This window comes from Pygocentrus nattereri, chromosome 24 (assembly GCF_015220715.1).
Source record: "Pygocentrus nattereri isolate fPygNat1 chromosome 24, fPygNat1.pri, whole genome shotgun sequence".
NCBI lineage: Eukaryota > Metazoa > Chordata > Actinopteri > Characiformes > Serrasalmidae > Pygocentrus > Pygocentrus nattereri.
The window spans coordinates 15,876,309-15,902,147 of NC_051234.1; the positions used below are offsets into that span (position 1 = coordinate 15,876,309).

A 25,839-nucleotide genomic window follows, 5' to 3' on the forward strand; every position below is an offset into this window, starting at 1 on the left:
TTTTTTGAAGCTCCATATACTGAGGAACACATTGCATGTTGTTTTGATCAGATTACTTCGTCCCAGCAAGTGTTGTTACAGAATATTTGGGGCCTCGTTCAAGTGAATCTCCCTGTAGTATTGCATAAATTTTTTGGTCAACATTCCTGCCCCCTTTCCCCAAGAAGGCAAGCCTTTTCTGGCTCATTTGTCTCAAGCTTCAGTGATCCCACACACTCAATATAAGTACATGTCACAATAACAGATGATTAAGTGATGCTCTATATTGACTCAGTATTTATGATTAATAACTGAAAACCTAACTATAATAGCCATGGCTTGCCACTGAGTAATCTTATGCTTCTTAATAACTAAGCTCTTGTCTGTGATTATTTCTCCACCTTAGCTACAAGAGAGAGTCTCAGACCTTGAAGCAGAGAGGAACCTCCTGAAAAAAAGCTATGATACTCTTCTAGAGAGGTGAGTTACAGTGGAATGTCTGTCAAAACTCACCCAAATTCTTTCTTCAAATTGGCCAACTGAACTCCAACATTTTTAACTTTGTTTATCTTTGCTTTGCAAATAGTCATAATCATATGTATCTATATCTATTGATGTTCTTGATTAATTTCCACTGTAGCACTCTGTCTGCCCAGAGCCACCAGGAAGAACATGAGGATAAAGAAAGAGAGAGGGAGCGACTGAGAGAGGAAAAGTGGAGAGCTGAAGTGCAGAGGCTTGAGAAGAAGCTGGAAGAGGAGCGGAGACAGAGGGAAACACTGGAGCAAGAAAATGAAAAGATGAAAAAAGAGTATGAAAGGATTGAGGAAGAGAAAGAGCAGGAGAGATGTGAGAGATGTATTTAGCTCATGAATAGGCCAAACTGTAATATAGCTGATATATTTATTGTCGTATATCTACTGATGAAACATGCCAACTGTTTTATCACACAGCCTTGACCACTGTCCTCAGAGAAAAACATGTGTGCATGGAGCAGGAAATGCTACAACACAGGCATGAAGTGACATCTTTACAAGAGAGATTGGACAGAGTGACAAAAGTAAAAATTACTCACTATTACTCTGGTGGTTTATGCTTTAGATTAAAAAATTGCACTGCTTCTTCAATAATCAAACATTTATTTTTCTTCTGTTTGCCTCTCCTATGTTTATGTCACAGGAGTTTGATATGAGTGTAGATGACCTAAGTGAAACTCTGATACAGATAAAGGTTAAGCTATTTGTTTATCTTGCATAAATTTCATCCATATAGAAGGTCTGCTTCCATTTAATATTGCTCTCTTTTGTTCTTTTCCTCTTTTTCAGGCTTTCCGACTGCAGCAGGAGAGTCGAGAGGGGCTGCGTTTTTTGGGGGCAGATGAGAAGGTGGAGGATTGCTCTCGAGAGCTGGCTGCTCTGCAGGTCTCACAAGCAGAAACAGTGCTAGAGCTGCAGAAAACTCGAGACCTACTACTTATGCAACATCGACTCAGTAACGACCTGCAGGTAGAAAACATACTCTCACCTTCAAAAAGAAGGGAGAAAATACTAGATAAAAGGCCATTAATTTAGCCTAAAAGGCCATGAATTTACATGTTTTAATTACTCAGTATTGCCATATAATAACAAGTTAATTATTTGTTTTCCTGAGTTCTGAATTATTTAGGTGATTATTACGCCATAACAAACAATGTTTTTCGAGATAATGGCACAATTTAAGATCAAAGCCGAGATGCCATGTTTACTTGTGTGAGACTTGTTTTTCATCCTTTTGCTGTGGTCAATGTAAATCTCATGGCTTTCACACTCTTAAAACAAACATTAAGCTTGTTTTACAGAAAGCTGATGTAGTTTATTTTCTGTTGCAATGCTGTGAAGGTGAAAGAAGTAACTCTTCGGTGTCTCTTGCATAAAAAGAAGTTTATTTGCATATAGAGATCGAAGTCAGGATCAAGCTTTTGCAAACCAGCTTGGAGAGAAACGTGCCAAATGTTCTCTGCCCAGTCTCTTCAGGAGCAGAAATTTATACCCCGTTGTTTTGGTCTTTAAGGTATAGTTCACATCTGGTTTCTATTATAATAGCTTCAGCGTATTCTAAAGTGAATGGCCCATGTCTCTCCTGGGACCCCAGAGCCCCAAACACGGGCTCCGTCGACACACACAGAGCCTTTTCTTTTCAGCCAGAGCTCCGTTGAAACATATGGAGCCTTCTGATAGTACTTTCAGACAGCAAACAGCTACATGTATATTAGAGCCCAATATCATATCAATATCATATATAACATTTTATCAAGCCTGATACACTTCAAAGTGTCATCAAAGGACACACAGGGCTTAGCTCATTACTGTAGCACCAGGGCTACTGATCATACTGACCTGTTTGTTATGTTATGATAATTGCATAAATAACTCAGATCTTGAGAAAACAAACAACATCTAAAAGCTTATAGCATCAGGACAACATGAAAGAGCTAAAGGCATACTGTACAATTGTATAGCACAGATCACAGAAATAATAAAAATATACATGCTCACAGATTTCTGATCTTTCGAGATTATTATTAAGATGATTGTTTGATACTTTCAGGCCCATCCAATTCCTTTTATGGCTCATGCCCAGGGGCCCAAGCCACTAGATTGCAATCATGAGGAAATCTAAATGGGTTTTTTGACTTGCAGTGGGAGCCCACAGGCACCTTGTCTTGTTTGGAATCACCCCCTGAGTATCATGGTCATGTGATATCTCTGGCCATTAATCAGTCTTGGTAAACAGTCCATCCATGTCTAAGGTCTTCAATGGACTTCACAATCCTAATCGCTCTCAGAATCATAGGTGGAATAAAACATTTCTTGATTTTTTTGCCTGCTTATGAACTGTCCCGGGTGAACTGGCCCATGGATTTTCTGTACGCCTGTCTCACTTTGCAAGGGCTCATCATTTGCAGCATGTGGTAGCCTCTCTAGCTGTTCTATGGGCAAGAGATGGTTTCATTTCTCATGCCTTTCTCAGATTTTATTTAATAAACAGGGAGCTTAGGAATCTTCCTGATTCCAACATATGCCACAGCATTCCAAAAACCTTGTAATGTATGCCTACCTTTTAGTCCCCACTCGATTGCCGTGGTCAAGAGCCTGGAAGCAAATCAACCTGTCTTAAGGCTTTTTGTTCCTTAGATGGGTTTTGTCAGCTGCTTGACTTCACCATCACTCTTCAATGAGCTACCTAAACATGAATCCAAAACAGGAAATGACCTCTCTGCCAAACATCAGAAAGTAAGGGGAATATTCAGTTGCTTAGTGCTGTTATAGGTGTGGATTCTGATTCTAATCCTTTGTGGAAAAGCCTGCACTTAGCAGCTGAACTGTATCTGTTACTACCAAGATGTTGGTGAATCCCCTAGAATCAGCTTACATTGAGAGGAAATCAATACACACAAGGTTCATAGGACCACTAATTGTGATTTGGTGGAGTGTGATGCCCATGGACTACAGCTCTTTTGTACCAATCACATGCCATGCCTCTTGTGCCATTTTTGCCAATACAGTCTATTTCCGGGGTGTTCACTGGTTCATTCCACCCCTAGGTGTCCCAGATCATCATGGAGTGCCACCATCGCTTTCTGTCTGTACATCTGGGGCAGCACAAGCTGCAGGATCTCCACCCCATAGAGTACTTTCTTCAACTGATACAGTAGCTCATCTCTGATGCCCAACTTTTCTGGCTTATTTTTCATCAGTCCTAATTCAGGAGTCTGTTCTAATGGTTCTGAGGGCCAAATTTAATCCAGGAATAGATATACCCTCACAATCTTCAGTGTTACCAGTTTCAGGTGCATGTCGGTATAGCGAGTCAGCATTTGTGTTAGTCTTTCTGCGGCAGTACTCAATGTCAAGTAGCATTCAACTTCATGGTCAATACATGCATGAGAGGGTTATCGGTTCTCACGATAAACCTGCCACCATACTAATAATTGTGGAACTCATCCATTACTGCCCATTTCAAAGCTAAAAACTCAAGCTATTGAATGTTGTAAATTATCTATGCATTGCTTAAACCCTGGCTGGTAAAGGCAACTGGTCGCAAACCATTGGGATGTTCTTAATTCAGCACCGCTCCAAGACCACTCAAGCTTGCATCAACATGCAAAATGAAAGGCTTGATGGGGTCTGCAAAGTCTATTATAGGGAAAGTTTCTCTTCTTCCAGTATTCTGAAAAAGGTGAATCAGCAAGCTGGAAACAATCAGGGTTGATTTAGAAGAGAAAGTCATTGTTAAGGCTGGAGTAGCAGTATTGGCGGGATATAACTACCCCACTACAGTTCCTGGTCATACGAGCACCGCCTTTAGAGACTCATTCTCAAAAATACTCTTAAAGTTGGCACCGACTATGGCTGATGCAGGAACTACCATGGGCTGCAGCAGAAGGCCTCGAGAAAGCATAAGTGAGTCAGGGGCTTGAACCATTAGAACACCTTTGTGGGTTGTGTAATGTTCACAGTACATTGTATACAGTCTCTGCTACAGGGAGAGTGGTTCGGGTCCAGCCCAAATGGCCTCAACCACCTCCTCATCCGGAATCAGTCCTTACAATGAACCCTCATCTGAACCAAGAAACATCACCTCAGTTTAACCAACACAGTACCAGTTTTTAATCTATTTTCTAGTTCTATTGACTTACACAAAGGGTGATGTGTGTGCAGTAGACATGCTACAAAACAACACGCTAGCCCAGAGCAAACACACTAGGCCTAAGCTAACATGCTGTACCATAGCCATAGCTTTTGACTGTACCATTATGTAACACACACACACACGCTAAACCTCTTATCTTTCTGGGTTGCGGCGGGGTGCTGGAGCCTATCCCATTTGGGCGGAAGGCAATATACACCCTGGACAGATTGTCAGTTCAACGCAGGGCCATTATGTAACATATAGTTTTATAGAGTGAGACTTTTTCACCTGTTTCTGAAATTTGGCTCCTGAGAAATAACCCGTTGATCAAAATGTTGTCACAACCATTTTGTGTCTAAATCATCTCATCTCTGTGTCAGCTAAATAATATTTCTGTAAGAAAAGTGTAAGATCTCAACATTTTCTTATATAGTTCTATTCTATTACTTTCAGCAGTCTGTAAGTGCAGTAGTAGAACTCATTCTTTTCCAACTGATCACCAGAACTTACACTGAAATTGTAACGCCGGAGAGCAATGATGAGGTGGACGCATGTGCTGAGAGAAGCAAGATTTATTAGGGGCAAATCCAGATTCAGGGTCAAATCTGGGCAAGTTGTGATAGTACTCCTGCCAAATGGAACCGACACACATACAGACACTGGGACAGAAACAGAAGGAGAGACAGGAACAGGAACCACAACAGGAATGGGAACGGGCACAGACACAACAGCAGGGTACAAAAAAAAACCAGGAACAGAGGAGGGCAAAAACAAAGGAGCAGACAAAACAGGGGACACAGTAGCAGACACAGGCAGAACAGGAGGCCCACAGGGAGCAGCAAGCCCAGGCGGAACAGGAGGTCTATGGGGAGCAGCAGACATAGATGGAACAGGAGGTCCACGGGGAGCAGCAGACACAGGCGAGGGCAGGACGTAGGGAACAAAGGGGCTGCGATATCTAAGGCAGGCGGGTCTGCAGAGATGTCCTCGCAGGCAGTCAGGTCTGCAGCGATGTCCTCTGAGGCAGGCGGGACCGGAGGTGCGGCGACTGATGATGGGTCCGGAGGCGTGGCGACTGGTGTTGGGTCTGGAGGTGTGGCGACCGGTGGCAGGTCCGGAGGTGGGTCCGGTGCAGCCACAGGAACAGGCGTGCTGTGGGGTGCAACAATAGGAACAGGCGTGCCATGGGGTACGACCACAGTAACAGGCATGCCACGGGATGCGGCCGCAGGAACAGGCGTGCCGCGATGATGAGGCAGACGCATATGCAGACAGAAGCAAGATTTATTAGGGGCAAATCCAGATTCAGGGTCAAAACGCTCCAGGGTCTGAGAGCCAACACGGAGAGATCGGGGAACAAACATGACGAAAGAAAGACTAAACACAAAATGGAAGTCAGAAAAACAAACGCAAATCAATATAATACACTACAAAGAATACACTACAAAGACCAACAAACAACTAGGGAAAAACACAGGTCTTAAATACAGAGACAACGAGGATTAATAAGACACAGGTGATAAACACAGGTGGTACAATTAAGGGCAGGACTAAGAAAAAGCAAAACAAAAGCACATGGAGGACTGGGAGGGGCCAATCGTGACAGTAATGCCATGTCTGAAACGTCAACCACTAGAGTGAGTGAGATCTTTATGCACATTTCAGCTGTCCGATTATAATTTACATTGTCTTCATTGAGGTTAATGTTTTGCTTGTCAAGAATGGATGTATACTTCATAGGAAAATGTTACACCTGTTGTTGGGTTTGTGTTAACCGTTGTTCTCATTAATGTAAGCATAATCTCGGTAATGTTTTGTCATGATTGGAAAGAAGAATGTTGTCATTGTGCTGTTGAATAGGCTTTTGCTTATCTTGCTGTGATATCATAACAAAATCACTGTGCCCAGTGGCCCATAACTTGATGATCCGGGACTAGATGCTGTCTACAAATGTTTGTAAAACATTATTTGCCCTATTTACTACAAAGACAAACAATGACAATAAAAAAAACGTTCTTTTATTTTGTCATATCACAAGTTAATTATGTTCTTAAATATCAAGAAATTGTATTTATCAAAGAAATTATTCTGTTATCTTGGAAAAGAAATGTTTACAACACTGATGAAAGTGATTGCTGCTTTTTATCAGGCTGAGTTGAAGATAGAGGTGGAGAGAGCTGCAAGAGAAAGAGAGGAGAACAGAAAGCGGTTCACTGAAAAAGACAAACTGCTTAAAAGCAGGGCTCTTCAGATCAACAGCTTACAAGGTGAGAGCTATGGGAATTATACACATTGAGTTACCAGTTTATCAGGTACACTTGCTGCACGCATTCACTTTGTAGTTATACAGTTTCTGACTGTAGCCCATCTTTTGTCCCGGTAATGGGCCACTATATGGCCACTGCTGATCTTATTTAAGAGGTATACAGCACTGACACTAACACTATAGTGGCATGTAAGTTGGTACACTCTTATGAATCAGTCATGGCAGCATTGAACTACGTAGGTGTATGACAAATTCTTCACGGCTATACAAGGTCTACAGCAGGGGTTGGAAACTGGGGTAAGTGTACCTGATTAAATGGCCAATGAACATAAGTGCAAGGTACATTTTGACATGATCATAAAATATGCTGGCAGTGTAGACTTACAATCTCATTCAGTTTTTACTTTAATGACAGTGGTGCTTCTCTTTTATGTCAGCTCAGCTAAAAGACTTCGCCTATGGTCCTAGAAACTACAGTCGGATAATACCACAGCAGTACACGTGGATGGGATTGGATCAGGAGTTAATCCAGCCAATGGAGGAAAACACTATCTTCTCCCAGCTGCAGGAGGGAGAATCCCTGCTTGAAATCCATCTTTTAGGAGCCAGTTTCAGCCCTGTGGGACTGAGGGTCATGAAAAAGGACAAAGGAATGGACTCTGGGGGTCACCATGAGGTTATGACATTTTGCACCTATTCATTCCTAGATTTTGAGATGCACTCAACCCCACTGGTTTCAGGGACACAGCCAAATTATGGCTTTACATCCTGCTATGCCCTTGCTGGGCGTGATGTCACCAAGCTGGGTGGTCAGGGAACATATGTTCATGCTGAATTACATCAGGCACTGGGAGGGGTGCAATTCATAACCAGGGGCAGAGCAAGGATTCCCCTGATGGGAGTGCTACAGAGGAGAGGAGAACAAATAAAAGGCAGAGCCAATATAAGAGGTCAGAGAAACAATGGGGCAGCATGGGTTTATTGCATGTCCCAAAGTCCACTTGTGGTTCATGTGGTTGTGGTTCACTTCTTGCTGAAGTGTGTACTTGTATGATATATTTCACTATTAAGCAAAAATGCACAAGCACTCATAATATGTGGGGATATTTAAGCTTACCAGACAAAAAAATATGTTGCATCATTTCTGTTCTAACACGTTATACTTCTCTTAGCCTTGCCATGATGCTAAAAAACGGAAGATTACCTTTTCTTTATAGGACAGCTAGTCAGGGAAGTTCTTGTAATTTTATTTCCCTCAGCATTTCTAAAATAACATGTTTAAATGTCACCAACTGTTGTACTGTAGAATAAACCTCACCTTTGCTAATTTATGTAATGTGGTATTTGGGGAAGGATGTTTTTAGTATGATCTCGCATATTTGAGAAATGAGACACCCTTGGAAATGTAAAAGAAAGGCTACATGCCTACAAGCACACAAACCCATAAGTATGGACTTCGGGAATATCCTTCTAGAACAGGCTTCTTGAAAACATTAGCACAATACCCTGAGTTCTATGATTTTTCTGCTCTAACACATGATTCAAATGTTGAAAGTCTTAATTAGTTAATGAGATGAGTGTGGGTGGGTTAGAGCAGGGAAGACACTAAATTGTGCAGTGCAGGAGTAAAACAGAAATTTCTAATTTTGTTGGACATTTACTGCCACAATCAGTTCTGCTTTCAAACACACTTGCTCTTCCACTCTATTAGTTACTACCTTTTATTGCACAGGGTCAGAGGGCGACATAATAGGGGTCCTGGAATTCTGGGTGCGCCTGTGTCCAGAAGTGGAGCCAACAGACACTCACAAAGACAAAATCACAGACAGAATGACCAACAGATGGCCCATACACACAGCTATGGACTTGAGTCATGTACAGCCAGAGGTAAAGAGCTGGTTTTCCCTAATCTTTGCACTAGAGGTTCACTGTTTGAGTGTTAAAGTGAAACCCAATTGTGATTGACATCTCAATGCTTTCATTTGATCATAAAACCCTGATGATTTGCTTTGACTTAAATGTCAAAATTGCTAAAAAAAAAAAGTCTAATTATGTGTAATATGCCACATAAAAGCTGACTATAGGATGGGGTTTGGACTACTCTGCAATAGGCATAATCTGAGTGGGATTCTAGACCAATATTGTGTCAGCACGAACAGTCTACAACCTGACTGGATGAACTGTATTAATTTCAACCAATGTTCTTGCTTTTACAGACTCAGGAATTATTTGATTATGGTGGAGGGATACCAAATGAGCTGATGGTGGTACTGGAACGCTGTGTGGGTCTCAGCACACATTGGCCGGGACTTCTTCCTGATGCTTATTTAACTTATTGCCTTTATGATCTACCTCCTCACTCCACTCCCATAGTACCGTGCTGTGCAGACCCTGTGTTTGCAGACTCCACTATCTATCCACTTGCAGTCACAGCAGATCTGATGGAATACCTGAAGGTGGGCAGCCTATGGGTGTATGTGTTTGATGATAGTGAAGGCCAAGCTCCCCATAACTACCTGGCCAAGACACCCATTCCACTTGGGACCCTGGCAACTGGCAGACCGATCAAAGGTAAAAACAAGCAGAGCAGACCTGATTTTCAAGAGCCTTGCTTTACTTTTGCCTTTATCTCACTGACTGAAAGAATGACGTGACTATGTGGCACAGTGGTCACAATACACGTGTCATTGCATGCTAGGATAGGCCAGGGCCAGCATCTTATTACAGCTCAGAAAGAAAAAATACAATAGTACGTTTTGAGTTTCAGTCCTAAATAAACACTTCTAAAACATCCTGGGATAATGAGATTAAATATGTCCGTCTGTAAAAGACATCAGCAAGCACATCTAATTTTCTCACTGATAATTTCAATAAACTTGGTTGTTCAAAGACTGTCTGTCAGGGCATGTATGTTTGTATTGATTAGCAAGTTGAACTAAATCTGTTGGCTTCTATCAGGTGATTATGTCCTGAGGGACCCTGCTGGGGGACCTAGAGGTACAGTGAGGGTGCATCTTCAGTGGAGGTACCCCTTCCAATCACCAGAAATTCCTTCTAGACCAAGAAAAAAGGAAAGAACAGAGAGGCTGGAGAAGACTGAAGACAGAACTGAAGTTGGAACTGAAGTTTTACAGAGGCCGATCGCTAAGCCCAGGGTGTGTTTGTGTGTAGTTGTGGGCAAAATTAGAATGTTTTGTCACTGTTGTTACATCATGATGCATTTTCATCATGATATGGTTTCTTAAATTATATGCCCTGTTACATTAGGGGCATTATTCCTAGTATTCCTAGAATACCAAATACTAATTTAAACCAGTTAAACATACAGAGCCTGTAAATGCAAATCAGTGTATAGTAACAAGTAGGTGATTAGATATCAGTTCATTATGTCATTATCATATTGACTTATTTATTTATTTAATTTCAGTTGATTTTTTTCTCCTATTCCTTCTTACATAGCTTATATTTTCTAATGCTGATTTTCTGCTTATAATTTGTCAGTTCCAACTTCCAAGTTCATTCACACTAAAGATTATGATATTCACTGATCAAGCATAACATTATGACCACCTCCTTGTTTCTATGCTCCTTGTCCATTTCATCAGCTTGACTTACTATATAGGTGCACTTTGTAGTTCTACAATTAAAGAGTGTTACTGAGAATGATCCACCACCCAAATAGTACCTGCTCTGTGAGGATCCATGGGGGTCCTGACCACTGAAGAACAGGGTAAAAGGGGGCTAACATAGTATGCAGAGAAACAGTTGTAGAAATATATAATTGTAGAACTACAAATCTATAATTGTAGAACTACAAAATGCACCTATATAGTAAGTGGAGTTGATAAAATGGACAATGAGGATTAAAGCATTATTGAAGAAAGTGCAGTTATACTTGGAAGTAGATTTACTCTTATGCAAAATGAAAAGCACACAGAAATGCAAGTTTTCTTTTTCACTCTTCACTTATTGAACATCTTTTTGGTTTCAGTCAAAAGCAGCTCAACAAAAGCTGAGTCCTCGCAATGATGAAAGGGACCAGGTAAAAATCATATTCTACTCTTTAAGTATTTGAACTTTATCTTTTACACTGCTTAGTTTATGAAATGGTCAATAAAATCAAACAATAAATCAATCAACCTTTATTTAAACTCAGAATACACTGAGGGAGACCCTTATTTACAATGTAGCCAAGCAATAAAGGAATCAGGTATTGACTGGATGAAAGATTAAAAGGATCACTTCATATTGCATTTTCTCTTTTTTAGCGACTGCCCCAGCCTCCACCAATCAAAATACATAAACCTGAGAGCTCGCTATGTGCCCAAACCATTCACATGAAGTCACGCAACAAGGGTCTGGTTAAGCCCAGCAGGTCACCTGATTTTGACCATACTACAGACATATGGTTGCCAGTTTTCTCAAGCAGCCAGCAGAGGAAATTAGGAAGTGATACAAGAGTACAAGTAAGAAAAAGAAATGGTCCCCCCCAAAAAAACCCTTGACATCTGAACCCTTGACATCACATTCAAGGTTTATCCATTTTCTCCTTTAAAGGATATAAAATCAGTAAAACGGGAAGAAGAGGAGGAAGAGGAAGAAGAACAGATGTCTAAGAGTGGGAGAGGTGAGAAAGGTTGTTTATCTACATTCAATGTAGATAAACAACCTACATTTATTGTAGGTTTTGATAGTATGCATTATAATATATGAAAAAAAGATTAAATTGATTTTGCTACTGTGACTTCACCTGAGCAGCTCCAGAGGACAGTGAGGAAGTCTTGGAGTCTGAGGAATCAAGTATCTCAAGTGGTAGTGATGTTATTATAATCCCTCAAACACCAAAACCCGTTAAAAAGGTATGCAAGGCTGATGAGTGCATTTGAAATTAGTTTTACACATAACTGCTAAATAAAATGTTGAACATTATATATATATATATATATATATATATATATATACACACATACATACATACATACATACTCACACACTCTCACTGGCCACTATATTAGGTACACCTTGCTAGTAAACGTTTGGACCCCCTTTTGCCTTAATTCTTCATGGCGTACTTTCAACAAGTTGTTGGAAACATTCCTCAGAGATTTTGGTTGGTTATTTGAGTTACTGTTGCTATCATCTTGAACCAGTCTGCCCATTCTCCTCTGACCTCTCACATCAACAAGGCATTTTCATCCACACAACTGCCGCTCACTGGATAATTTCTCTTTTTCAGACCGTTCTCTATAAACCCTAGAGATGGTTGTGCATGAAAATGCCAGTAGATCAGCAGTTTCTGATATACTCAGACCAGCCCGTCTGGCACCAACAGCCATGCCGTGTTAAAAGTCACTTAAAACACCTTTCTTCCCCATTCTGATGCTCGGTTTGCACTTCAGCAAGTTGTCTTGACCACCTCTACATGCCTAAATGCATTAAGTTGCAGCCATGTGATTGGCTGATTAGCTATTTGTGTCAACAAGCAACTGAACATGTACCTAATGAACATGGCTGGTGAGTGTGTGTGTGTGTATATATATATATATATATATATATATATATATATATATATATATATATATATATATAAAATGAATATATATATATTCATGTATTCAGTATCCTTGACTTGAGTATATAATACCAAGGACCTTTGCATGTAGACTGCTTCTACAAATATTAGTGAAAGAATGGGTTGTTCTCAGGAGCTCCGTGAATTGCAGCGTGGTACCGTGATAGGACGCCACCTGTGCAACAAGTGCAGTCAAGAAATTTCCTCGCTACTAAATATTCCACAGTCAACTGTCAGTGGTATTATAAGAAAGTGAAAGCAATTGGGAATGAAAGCAACTCAGCCACGAAGTGGTACGCCACATAAAATGACAGAGTGGGGTCAGTGGATGCTGAGGTGTCACCAACTTTCTGCAGAGTCAATCACTACAGACCTCCAAACTTCATGTGGTCTTCAGATTAGATCAAAAATAGCATAGAGAACGGAGAACATGGAATGGATTTCCATGGCTGAGCAGCTGCATCCAAGTCTTACATCACCAAGCGCAATGCAAAGCGTGGAATACAGTGGTATAAAGTGCCGCCACTGGATTCTAGAACAGTGGAGACGTGTTCTCTGGAGTAATGAATCATACTTGACTGGCCTGTACACAGACCTGACCTCAACCCCATAGAACACCTTTGCGATGAATTGGAGCCTATGAGCCAGGGCTTCCTGTCCAACGTCAGTGTCAGACTTCACAAATGTGCTTCTGGAAGAATGGTCAAAAATTCCCATTAACACACTCCTAAACCTTGTGGAAAGCCTTTGCAGAATAGTTGAAGCTGTTACAGCGGCAAATGGTAGGCCAACATAATTTTAAACCCTATGGATTAAGAATAGGATGGCACTCAATTTCATATGTGTGTGAAGGCAGACAAGCGAATATATTTGGTGATATAGCGTATTGTAGTATGTATTCAAAGACACAATAAATGTGAAATTAATTGATACCCTTTGTTTTGTTTTTCAGGGGGACAGACTTCGAGTGGAGATCTTATCACTTGTGTTTGACCCTTCCTCAAGTGTTGCTTTGAACCAGTCAGTGCAGCAAGTTTATGTGGAGTACCGGCTCTTTGGTGTTCCTTTGCAGACCACAGAAACTCCCATGTCTCTGCGGAAACCAACAGAGGGAGAGGAAATACACTACAACTTTACCAGAGGTTGGTGCACTATTGCACTGACTGCCAATGTATTTTCAGAGTCTTTTGTTTAGTGGACATGTACTGCATTTATGGGTTCTACCTGTTTGCTTAGCTTAGCTTCAATTCTAATCATATTCCATCCATTCAATTTGGTGTTCATGAAATGGGCCTTTTGGGTTAATATTGGCTCATTTATGCCTATGTTGATACTGTTTATTGATGGCCAGTATCACTAACAATGTATGAAAATATATAAATAATATTATACCTGATAACAAATTTTAATCTCTTAAATCCAGCATACACTGTAAACCCGAATAAGTTCAGGTAACTCAATTTTTGAGGAAACTGATTACCACAAACTATTTAAGTAGACAAACTCTATTGTTTCAAGTGCAAAGAATATAAAGTATTTATGTGCACTGAACTTCATAAAACTGATTAGCTTTTACTCAATATTATATTTTTAGAACTTTTTAAATTCAGTGTAACTTAAAATAACAGTATACGTTCTACTTAAAGTAATGTTAAAATGTTCTCAACTATACTAAGTTAATTTTAATGAACTCAAAACATATACATTTTATTAGTTTGGAATACTCAAAAAGTTGTATTAAGTTTAAATTAAAAATATATCAGACAGACTCTTAATTTACTCAAACATTTCAACTAGCGAATACTCATATGTCTAATACATAACTTAAAATATTTGAGGAAACTAATTACCACAAAGTAATTGAGTAAACTTAACTCAAAATACCTTCACAAAAAATGAATATGAAACAAGGAAATCTGAATCTGCTCAAATTAACCTTTTATTTTAACAAATGCAAGCTATTGGGTACATTTACTCAATACCCCATAAACAACAGTCATTTTAACAAATATATAAAACAGCTGCTGAGGTGCAATAAAACTTCTTGCTGAAGTTAAAACATATTTAAGCACAAACTGTAAAAACTTTAAACAAAAATAAATAAATAAAAATGTATGGCTTTGTATAGGCTCGTCACAATCACAATATTGTCTAATGGTACAAAAAAAAAATCTGCATGACCTCAATTTTTGCAGGCTTCAGTATTGCCCATTGGGTTTAATGAATAGAGCATATGAGAATGAGCCAGTATGTCACCTTTTTTGGTTTTATTTTATTTGCTTTAACTTGCTTAACTATAATTAGATTTATTTATTCATTTATATTCCACTCACAATTTCTTAATATTAGTAATTATTAAAAGTAATAAAATAATTAGTATTAATTAATAATTATCATGCTATTATATTTTCACTCACATAAATTAGCCTTAAAATGACTATCAACTATTGCAATAATCTTTGGGGCAGTATATTGTCCAATAAAATATAGTAATCACAACAGGCATAGCCCTGTATTAATAGTGATGCTCTGAGTACAAGAAAGGGAAAAAAGTATTTCCATGAAACAAAATAAAGAAAAAGTATTAAACAAAAATATTTTAAGCCTGTTTGGGTAAGCCCTTAGTAAACATGCACTGGTGCAGCAACAGTTCTGTATCCAATGGCCTGTACCATTGCAACAATAAAATAAAATAAATACACTTTAAACAGCACAAACTGGCTCATTTTCTGAACATATTTGTGAATCTCCAACACAACAATTTCTGGGACTATGCATTTAAAGAAGTGGCACTATAATCCAGCAAAAATAAAAACAAACTTACCACAACAGCAGGTTTAACAAACAGGAGCACAGAAAGGTGATGAATCAACAGACATTTACAAAATGCAGGACCTACAAAAGGTCCCATCAAGAGGGATTGAATCATTTGCCAATTACACCCTCCCTAGCAGATCATTTTTTAGATTTAGCAGCCTGGGTGCTAGTGATTTAAAGTCATCCAAGCCCATGAGGACTTTTTGAATGAAGTTGAAGGTGTGGGTCAGTTCTTTTGGATAGCTGATGTTTAACGCATACATTAAACCAACTAACATGAGAAAAGCATCAGCCAAATACGAAAGGTCATTCAGGACAATGTCACCTTCCAGCACAATGGCAAACCTTGCCGGGCTGAAATGAACACGGGAACTCTGGTCTTCATTCACCATGCTGAGAAGACCAACTAGTAGCTTAACCATTGACTAAATGACATGAACAAGGACACATTAATTTCTTTTAAAAATATAATAGCAAACTATGCACCATTTATTTTAAATATTTTGAAACAGTTACAGTTACAGAACAAACTCATAAATAATACTACAGCCCTAAAATTACTATTCAGTTCCGTTTTCCCCAGGCTTAATATAGTTGTGTTCCATGGCTGAGTTTATACGTTTCGCGTTGACAGTGGAAAAAAATTTGCACGTGTATTTCCCGGGATTTCCTACTGAATCTATCAATTTGTTTGGTCAAAGCAAGTCCCACCCCCCCTGTTTCTGACTGGCTTAATGGCTAGTAGGCTAGGCCTTGGTGTTGGTTACAGTGAAACCTGCGCATGTCAGATCAAGAGAAGTGTCAGATCCTATGGTCAGATCACTAGGCCAGGGGTCGGCAACCCGCGGCTCCGGAGCCGCATGCTCTTTGATCCCTCTGAAGAGGCTCAGCTTTTGAAAATAATTAATTTAATTAACGTATATTATTTTTGAGACTTAAAAAAATGTTCCGCACAAACGTCCACTATTTCGGTTCGCTTGACTGACATGTCGGCGTCGTCACCCGCCCCCCCGCCGTTCGCTAGAGTGAGATGTCGTCGTCGTTTTAATATATTATGTGGCTCTCACTGAAATAAATTTCCAATTATTTTGCTTTTATGGCTCTGAGTCAAAAAGGTTGCCGACCCCTGCACTAGGCGAACCTTTTTTTTCTCGCAGACACATCGGTACGCCGGAATTCCGGCGTGGCGCCTGAAAACTATCAGGCCTGCTTTGGGCACGAAGGACATGCTTTTATTTCAGGAACAAAATATGGTTGCTTCCTAGAGCCATTACTTGCTGGGGTATTCAGATGTGTCATTCCATTGCATTTGTAAAATAAAAGGGTATCCTGCAATATTTGTTAATATCATCCTGTACATATTTAATAACTTACGATCCAAGTCCTGAAAAAAGCAGAGTCATTATCACGAAGGAACACAGGGAGGGCTCGAAGTGCAACAGTACGTCTGTGGTTAACATCACATTGCTCCTGTAAATAGATGTGAAACTCTTTAGATGAGGGAATGAGAAGAAGCAGATGGAGAAGAGTAAAGCAACAGAAGCAGCAGGAGATGCAGGATAGGAAGAAACATGGGAAGCAGAGGAAAAAACAGAGAAGCAGAGGAAAAACACAGCAAAGCAGAAGATTTTGTGCAATATCTTCGTTAAAATGAATACCAAATGTGGTCTCTTACCAGAAGATCATAAGCACTAAATATGCTCCTCAGAGCTTCAGCAGTCTTGCCAGTACGTGCAGCCTTCTGCCAGTAGACAGCCAATAGTCTTGGTGTATGCTTGTATAACTCTGCATAGAATTAGCTTCACAAGTTGATATTTGTGATCCTGTGAAATTCTGCACAAACTTAAACATTCAGCAATAGGAATACAAATTAGATTAAATGTTCAACTGTACAATTTGTTGTGTTTACAACACATTACAATCTGCATTTAAAATTAGTACAAATTATGCAAACGATAATGAAAAAGTAACTTGCCACAAGTATCACAGAAGGCACCACATAACCTGCATTTCCACTCCATATCTGCCAGTATAAACAAATTGACAAAATGACAACCAGGCAACGGACAAAAAGCTAAAACTTGGAGCTCTATATTTCTAAAAGTTTTTTTTATTTACTAAAATGGGTTTTACGGATTCTGTACTGTCTAAACTTGTTTCAGAAAAGAGTACAGGTCAAATTGAACTGTTGTATTTCTCTATGCTCTATAGTTGGACAGAGTGCATTTGCTTAAAAAATTAGCACTTAATACTCATTAGACTTACCTATGCAGTTATCTTTTAGGGGCTGGACACACATTTGTCTTTAGTGCACCCTCCTGTTCATGCACACAAAAATACAAATGTCTTTGACAATGCAACAAATGTATCAATGTTTTTACAGTAGTCAACACCAAAGAATCATGATTTTGTTTGTAATGATTAAAAAAAAAAAAAAAAATTCAAAAGCACCAATGAATTGCATTTACATCAACGCATCTGCTCTTATCATTAAATCCTTAAGCATGCAAAGTAATAATAAAACATATTTCAGTAACTACATCAACATTAGGCAATTTTAAAGGAACACACTGCAAAAAGAATTAAAGTGTAGCCTCTGCTTTAGCCTATTATTTGCATTTTCTGTTGTCAGTACAGGAATATCAAACTTAAACTAAAAGCAGAAAGAGGAAATACAAGTTTAAACACAGTCTAAATTACCAAGAAAGTAACAAAAGTTTACCAAGTTTAGACATTAACAACCGCTATGGGTAGACGTTTAGATAACGTTTCTCTTTAACGTTAGCTAGCTAGCTAACGCTAGCTTAGCAAGTTAACCTAACTAGCTGTTACATGTCACGACAAGCCAAGTTACAGGCAAAGTAAACGGACACACTGCAAGTTTTATTTACCTCAAAAACGAACTACAATTAAAACATTTTTAAAAATACTTACCAAATTACAATTCCAAGCATGAGAAGGGGAGCCACAGTGAGGAAAATGAAGACCACTGGCACTAGTACTTCACTCACTCACTCACTCACTCACTCACTCACTCACTCTCTCTCTCTTTCTCTCTCTCTCACGGGGCTGCTAACAAGGCGCACGCGTTGGAGTTCAAAAACGCGCGCGCAATTCAAAATAGCTTCTTTAATAAAAACAACAACGTTTCTTACCGCAAATTATATCAGTGTTTAGAGCAGAACATGTACTTATCCAGTTAAAGGGAGTAAATGAAGTGTTTTAAAAATAACTGCTAAGAAAGAAAGTTTTCGCGCACCAGCAGCACTGTCCGCCATGTTTGTTCAGAAATCCCAGTATGCTAATTAGATGGTTTTAAGCAATAGGCATGCAGGAGCGCATTGCGTCAGACGCTCCGTAAATATTACATGAAAAACAATGATTTTACTGATTGTCCTTACTTGAAAATGTTGAGCTTATTGAGATTAAAACTTGAATATCTTTGTATGAACTTTAATGTTTTAAGCTGTTTGAACTGTTTTGCAGTTTTGCTTACAAATAGAATAATTTTAATGAGTTCACCACACTGTCAGGGAATACAGTGTAGTTCACAAACATAACATGTCTTTCCATCCATCCATCCATCCATCCATTATCTTCCTTTTCCCTGGGGTTTGGGTCGCGGGGGGAGCATCCTAAGCAATGAGGCCCAGACCTCCCTTTCCCCAGCCACTTCCACTAGCTCTGAACCAAGTAATCAAGGACATAACGTCCTTGACTACATGACCTAATCATGTAGGTTAAATAATCCTCTTTAAAGAATTATTTCAAGGAACAAAGTATGGTTCTTCTGTGGCATTGCTCCAAGGAACCATTTTAAGCACTTTTATTTTTAAGAGTGTAAGTACTTGCATTTATGAAAAGGGAGACTGATGAGAAGAAAGTCTACTATGGAACAAGGACGCTGTTGCTTTATTGCCGATTCTATTGCCTGCTTTTTCTTAATATTAAAAGTTTCTTAACTTTCTGTCCATCCCTGACTTTTTTTTTAGTCATACATGTGGACACCATGGAGGCAGCTCCTCTGAGGCGCTACCTTTACACTATGCTGGAAGGCACTGACCCCAACCAGGGCAGGTAAACAAAAAATAGTGGAGAGTAAGACAGAGAAAAAAAAATCCCAATGCACTGCCTGATGCTCATTTCTGGTACAGTCTGTGTTAAGGGGACTGAGGGATGATATACACTACTTACAAAAAGTTAGGGATATTTGGCTTTCGGGTGAAATTTCAGGATGAACCTAAAACACAGTCTAATCTTTACAGGTGAACTTAATGTAACCTTCTCTAAACTTTTGAATGCACAGTCTTTCAGTACTTTTTTTACAACTTGCTGTTCTCTAACAAGGAGCTTAACAGCAAGGTAGTGGTGGTGTTGCAGTGTGGGCAGGTGTGTCTAGTCAATACAGAACTGCCTTACACTTTGTGAATGGTACAGTGACAAGCCCATACTACTGAATGACATCATTAATCCAGTCATTGTGCTTCTGCATGAACAACACAGGCCTAATTTCATGCCTCAAATGGCGTGGCCTGCACTTTCTCCAGACCTGAATCCCATAGAAAACCTATGGGATCAGCTGAGTCGCCGTGTAGAGGCTCGTAACTCTGTACCTCAGAACCTTAATGACCTGAGGGCCACCCTTCAAGAAGAGTGGGATGCGAGTTGTCAAGCTGTAATTGATGCTCAAGGGCACATGACAAGTTATTGAGACATTGAGATTTTTTGTTGGGGTTTATTCACCACTGTTGTTGGCTTTTATCTCAATAAAGTGTTTGCGATGAGGAAGTCACCATCGCATGCTTCTACTTAAATGCCCTACTCTCATAATATCACTGTAGGGTGAACTTTTTACGTTTTCCATAAATTCGAGTCCAACAAGATGTGCTAAGCTAAATTGTTTGGGAAGAATATAATACCTTGCTAATAATAATGACCTTGCTAATCACTCAGGTTAAAATTCACTGTTGTGAGTGAGCCACTGAGTGAGGAAGATGAGTGTGAAGATGTTGGCCAAGCCCACCTGGACTTGCAAGAACTTCTGCTGACAGGAAATGATGTAATTGAACGGCAAATTGACAGTAAGTTGGTGTTAACCTCTTATAGGGATGTTCACCATGCAAAGTCATCACCCCTTTAAAAATGAGTTTGTTCTCTTTGTCTCTTTCTCTCAGTTTTCAGTATGGATGATGAGCAGGAGGTAGTGGGGAAGCTGCGAGTGTCTCTAGAAGCTGCTCAGGCTTTAACAGGAATCTACTGGGAATACCAAGACCAGAAGCAGAAGAAAGACGCAGAGGCAGTGACAGAGGATGAAGAGGAGGAGGTGCAGAAAAAAGAATCAATAAAGAAAGGCAAAGACATGCAAGTGATCGATTTTGATGATGATGATTTTTTTTGAAAAAAGCTATATGTGTTCATTTTAATCTTGATGTACAGAAAGATTTCTTTTAATCTAAAGACTATTTTGACAGGGATGATTTTGGGGTATTGTGAAATTGTCACTCTTACGTGGCATGCCTTTACCATTGACATTTGCAAAGTGAATCACTTTCTGCTTCACACTGAATTTAAAATAAAACAATTAATTACCTGAAGAAAAATCTGGTGTCACAGCTTTATTGCCATATTCCACAAGAGTGGAACACTCAGAGCCCACTTTTTAAAGATACTTTTGTAATACTATCCATTTAGAGCTTTATATGTCAGTAGAAGGATTTTGTGCTCAATGGGGAAATTAACTGGCAAACAATATAAGGTTGATAAAACTGGACTGATGAGCTCAAACCTTCTAGTTCTCTAACTCTAAATAAAACTTGTTAAGGCTGGAACATCCTGACAGCAGTACATTACAGTAATACCTTAACATAATAAAGGTGTAAACTAGTTTTTTTTTTACCTAATAACACATTCCAAATAAGAAAATATTGAGTCTTCATAAAAACTGGTAAATGGATTTTAGAAAGAAATGTCTTCTTAAGAATAGTTGGTGAATGAGGCCCACAGAGAAGTAGAATCTCTGCTTTGTCCAGTTTGAGTAGGAGGACGTTACTTGATATGCAGTGTTTTATGTCTTTCACATGGCCCTCAATCTGATTAAGTTAAAATTTATCTTCTGGTTTGGCCAGTATATAAAATGTGTGTCATCATCACAGCAGTGGAAATTCATTATCTAGTGGTAGCATATATAATGTAGTGGGACCTAGTGATAGCATAATGTAAATAATAGAGATCCTAAAATAGAACCCTGTGGATCACATTACTTTATTTTTGTTAGAACAGATGAGTTTGTCAGTGACTGACTGTCCTGCACTATTGGCTATCTGTGAGGCAGGCCCGGATTATCCAATGGGTTTTATGGCAGGTGCCCAGGGCCCCATGCCACTAGGGGACACCTATGAGACACCAGTAAACAGCTGTTTTGACTCTCTGTGGGAACTTAATTAACAACACAGCAGGAAAAAGAACACCATGTCCAAACAGCAAGCGACATGAACAACAAACAACAAAAGATGCTTTTGTTATAATCAGTGCTGTCTGCACCAGTTGGAGGCAGCAGAAAGCCATGTGACAAGCTGTGCGGTTCTTGACAGATGTCCCGTTTCCGACATTGCATTGCTCTGCAGTTCAGAGAAACCGCCCACATATTCTTCATTGTTGTCCAACGAACATCCTTACTGGTTGGATTTTTGGTCTTCTCCTCACATTTTCCAATGTATTCCCACAGATTTCAATTTAATTAAGCCTGTGTAGTATCTTGCTTTGTGTTGTTGGAATCTCTGTTCTTAATGTAGTTTTACTCCTTCAGCTGAACATACAAAACAAACACATCATATTAAAATGAGGTGTATGACACATGCACATGTTTTTGACTGCCATTGAATTGCTGCACAGTTGTGCTCATTTAGAACTGTTTCAGGAAATTATTGGTATTAAATGATTACAGTAACTCAAATTTAGGCCTATGACTATTTACCTGGGTAACGTCTGTGTGTGTCTTTTCCTATCCCACACAATCTTTTTCTTACTCTTTTCAGCATGAAATTCTCATTCAAATAAATGAATGCAAATACACTTGTTACAATTACTTGTTAAATACAATACAGTACAATACTATTACTGGTTAAATAAAACAGTGCATTTTTTATATTTATGATCAGCTCTCAAAAGGAAATGTAAGGACTGGACACATCAATACATCTGTATTGATCTCTCTATCCCATGTGAAAATACACTTACCAGTAACACCGATGTACATATTGGCAAATCAGTCAATGGAATAAACTACAACAGTAACACTCTATTCAAAATGCTTTCAATTTAAAGTGTACTCAGATTAAAGCTAAAATGTCAGCTAGTGTGATAACATGTAATGCACACTGCAATTTATTGTCATTTTGTAATTTTATGTCTCACACTTTTTGCAACAACCTGGTTGCCTTCACCACAATGACTTAATACTTCTGCGTGGTATAAGGCAAATTGTAGAGTCTCAGGATGTTCTTAACTGCCTCCTTTAAGGCTAATATTTTGTCTTCTCTTGACAGTTGCTCTAATGACTCAGGTCAGGCTAGTCGTCTGCCGCACAAACATGATGACACTGCAGTTCTAATGTGTAGAACTTGCTTTAATGCAGGAGTGTCAAGCTCTGTTTTTTAGGGAAATTTAATGTGAAGAATTTCTCAGTAAAACTGGATATTTTAATGAAATTCCAGCAAACATTTCTATTGAAAGTCATTCTGAATGTTTTGATGTGAAATGGTACATTGTGAAGAAACTTATTCATTTGGATTTCTTAATAGCACCACGGGTCATGATATGTACAGTATAAATATAGCCATTTTATTTGCTATCCAAAATAATCAGTGAACTTAGACGTGTCTGACATATACCACTCACCAGCCACTTTGTTAAGTACACCTTGCTGATAAAAGGTTGGACCCCCTTTTGCCTTCAGAACTGCCTTAATTTTTCGTGGCATACTTTCAACAAGGTGTTGGAAACATTCAAAGATTTTGGTTGGTTATTTGTTACTGTTGCCTTTCTATCATCTTGAACCATTATGCCCATTCTCCTCTGACCTCTCACATCAACAAGGCATTTTCACCCACACAACTGCCGCACCACTGGATATTTTCTCTTTTTCGTACCGTTCTCTGTAAACCCTAGAGATTTGTGTGAAAATCCCAGTAGATCAGCAGTTTCTGAAATACTCAGACCAGCCTGTCTGGCACCAACAACCACGCCACGTTCAAAGTCACTTAAATCACCTTTCTTCCCCATTCTGATGCTCGGTTTGCACTTCAGCAAGTTGTCTTGACCACCTCTACATACCTTAATGCATTGAGTTGTAGCCATATGATTGGCTGATTAGCTATTTGGGTTAACAAGCAATTGAACAGGTATACCTAATAAAGCGGCTGGTGAGTGTATGTTGAGGTAATGATGACAGTTGTAAAATCGTGTTAGATCAGAAACAATGTTTCCTTTGTGTGCTACACAAAGAACACACTACATGTATCTCTCCACCATGAGTGGATGTTAAAAAAAACATTTTGGACAAAAACCTTATCTTAAAACTATTGTAAAACAATGTTTTAGACAGTATGTCTAGTCAGACACAGAGTGTTTGTTGTGTACAATCATATACAGTGTCATGTGGCTCTTATCTATTCATACATTGAGGTGTACTTTAGACTCCTGTATCTCACTGATAGTGCATTTGAATCACCATCCTTGTATATCTCATGCAAACATACAAAGGCCATGCACAAGAGCTCGGTCATGAAATGTATGTTTTTAAGCATAGTGTTTTTTTTTTTTTTTTACTCAGTCTTTCTCACCATCCACACATTGATTATATATTTCTTTAAAAGTAAAGACACCTCTCCACTTTTTCAGTAACCACAACAAATAACACCCAAGCCTAAGATTCAGACTGTGAGTCAGCATTTTTGCAGTCTTACAAAGTCCTTTTATTATCACCACAATTTCAGACAGGAGCAAACATATGATTAGTGAAAACGTTCTTTTTAAGAGAGGGAGTGGTGACAGTTACTGCAAAACGTCCTGAAACTGCTGCCACACTCCCCATGCCTGTATTAACTCTGAAGGATTGGTACTTTTTGTTAAATAAAATGAAAACATCAAATTCATAACTTACTGCTTATTAGAATAAAGAAGAAAGGTAAGGATTTATTAAATACATCACAATGGTTACTTCTCATTCACATCTTATCCTCTCACACTGATCTCAAAAAGATTGTGATGGCAACAAAGAAAAACATCCAAAGTTTACAGTTAAAGAGATAAATCTTGGGTAATGTGGAACTCACAAGTGCATACATATACTGTAGAACGCAGATTTTAAAAGGTTTATGTAATAAAAGTAAAAACCAAAAAGTCCAATTGCTTTATCCTTTCTTTCTTGCAAATGCCATTTTGTCTTCAAAGGCAGCTCTTATGATCTGTGGAACTTCAGCAAAGTAAAATATAAGCTAATACACCAATCAGGCATAACATTATGAGCACCTCCTTGTTTCTATGCTCATTGTCCATTTTATCAGCTCCACTTACTGTATAGGTGCACTTTGTAGTCTTACAGTTACAGACTGTAGTCCATCTGTTTCTCTGATACTTTGTTAGCCCCTTTTACCCTGTTCTTAAGTGGTCAGGACCCCCATATAGAAGGTACTATTTGGGTGATGGATCATTCTCAGCACTGCAGTAACATTAACATGGTGGTGATGGTGTGTTAGTATGTGTTGTGCTAGTATGAGTGGATCAGACACAGCAGTGCTGCTTTAAACACTGTGTCCATTCACTGTCCACTCTATTATGAGTGTAGAAACAAGTGCACACAACACTGTGTCCACTCACTGTCCACAATGAGCGTAGAAACAAGCAGGTGGTCATAATGTTATGCCTGATCGTATAGGTCTACAGAAGTATAGGCCTAGCGCTAATAGTCATGGTTCAACATTGGCCATCAATTACTTAGACGGTAGAAACCAGTGAAACGTTGAAAAGTTGAAAAGCACATTTTCCGTGTCATCACGTAGCAGATCCAGGCCCCTCCAATAAAACTGATCTCTGCTGCTTCTGCATACAATAATGCTGATTTCATGTTTTTTTAGGAATGAGACACATGTAATCAGAATAAGACAAAAAATATTTTAAAACTTTTTTTGTCAGTATCATTTGTGAAAGCATTGGACAGTCATTGAGACAGTTCTTTTTTTTTGCATCAAACCTAATATCACTTTTTTATAGCTATATAAATTCACACAACAAAATTAGGACTCTATTCTATGCCGTAACATAATTATGTGATGTCCAGGGGCGAAACTGTTTTAAACTAAATTTTGAAACTTCTAATTAGATTGGTACAGATTTTGCATTAATGTTTTTAGCAATTCAGTGCAAGTATTGCTAGCATCAGCAAAGCTGCGCACGAGGCCCTCGAAATACCATCTATTAAAACATTAAACACCAGTTTACACATCCTAGCTGCATAAGATGGAAGAGAAACTATTTT

General features: G+C 39.0%; 1 protein-coding gene across 4 annotated transcripts in view; it reads left to right on the forward strand.

The window, feature by feature from the left end:
- rpgrip1 (RPGR interacting protein 1) overlaps window positions 1–22,167 on the forward strand; it is a 52,268-nt gene extending 30,101 nt beyond the window's left edge. For 3 of the 4 annotated variants that reach the window (XM_017696152.2, XM_017696153.2, XM_017696155.2), the window contains 18 exons: window positions 386–459; window positions 620–828; window positions 933–1,039; window positions 1,159–1,209; window positions 1,305–1,484; window positions 6,800–6,917; window positions 7,354–7,866; window positions 8,649–8,803; window positions 9,133–9,487; window positions 9,875–10,071; window positions 10,908–10,958; window positions 11,185–11,382; window positions 11,474–11,543; window positions 11,675–11,775; window positions 13,441–13,630; window positions 19,298–19,382; window positions 20,259–20,386; window positions 20,480–22,167. In XM_017696152.2, coding sequence (XP_017551641.1) covers window positions 386–459; window positions 620–828; window positions 933–1,039; window positions 1,159–1,209; window positions 1,305–1,484; window positions 6,800–6,917; window positions 7,354–7,866; window positions 8,649–8,803; window positions 9,133–9,487; window positions 9,875–10,071; window positions 10,908–10,958; window positions 11,185–11,382; window positions 11,474–11,543; window positions 11,675–11,775; window positions 13,441–13,630; window positions 19,298–19,382; window positions 20,259–20,386; window positions 20,480–20,703 — 3,006 coding nt within the window. In that variant the 3' untranslated portion in view covers window positions 20,704–22,167. The remainder of the gene's footprint in view (window positions 1–385; window positions 460–619; window positions 829–932; window positions 1,040–1,158; window positions 1,210–1,304; window positions 1,485–6,799; window positions 6,918–7,353; window positions 7,867–8,648; window positions 8,804–9,132; window positions 9,488–9,874; window positions 10,072–10,907; window positions 10,959–11,184; window positions 11,383–11,473; window positions 11,544–11,674; window positions 11,776–13,440; window positions 13,631–19,297; window positions 19,383–20,258; window positions 20,387–20,479) is intronic. The other variant, XM_017696154.2, reaches the window with a different exon arrangement.
- Window positions 22,168–25,839: the final 3,672 nt, after the last annotated feature.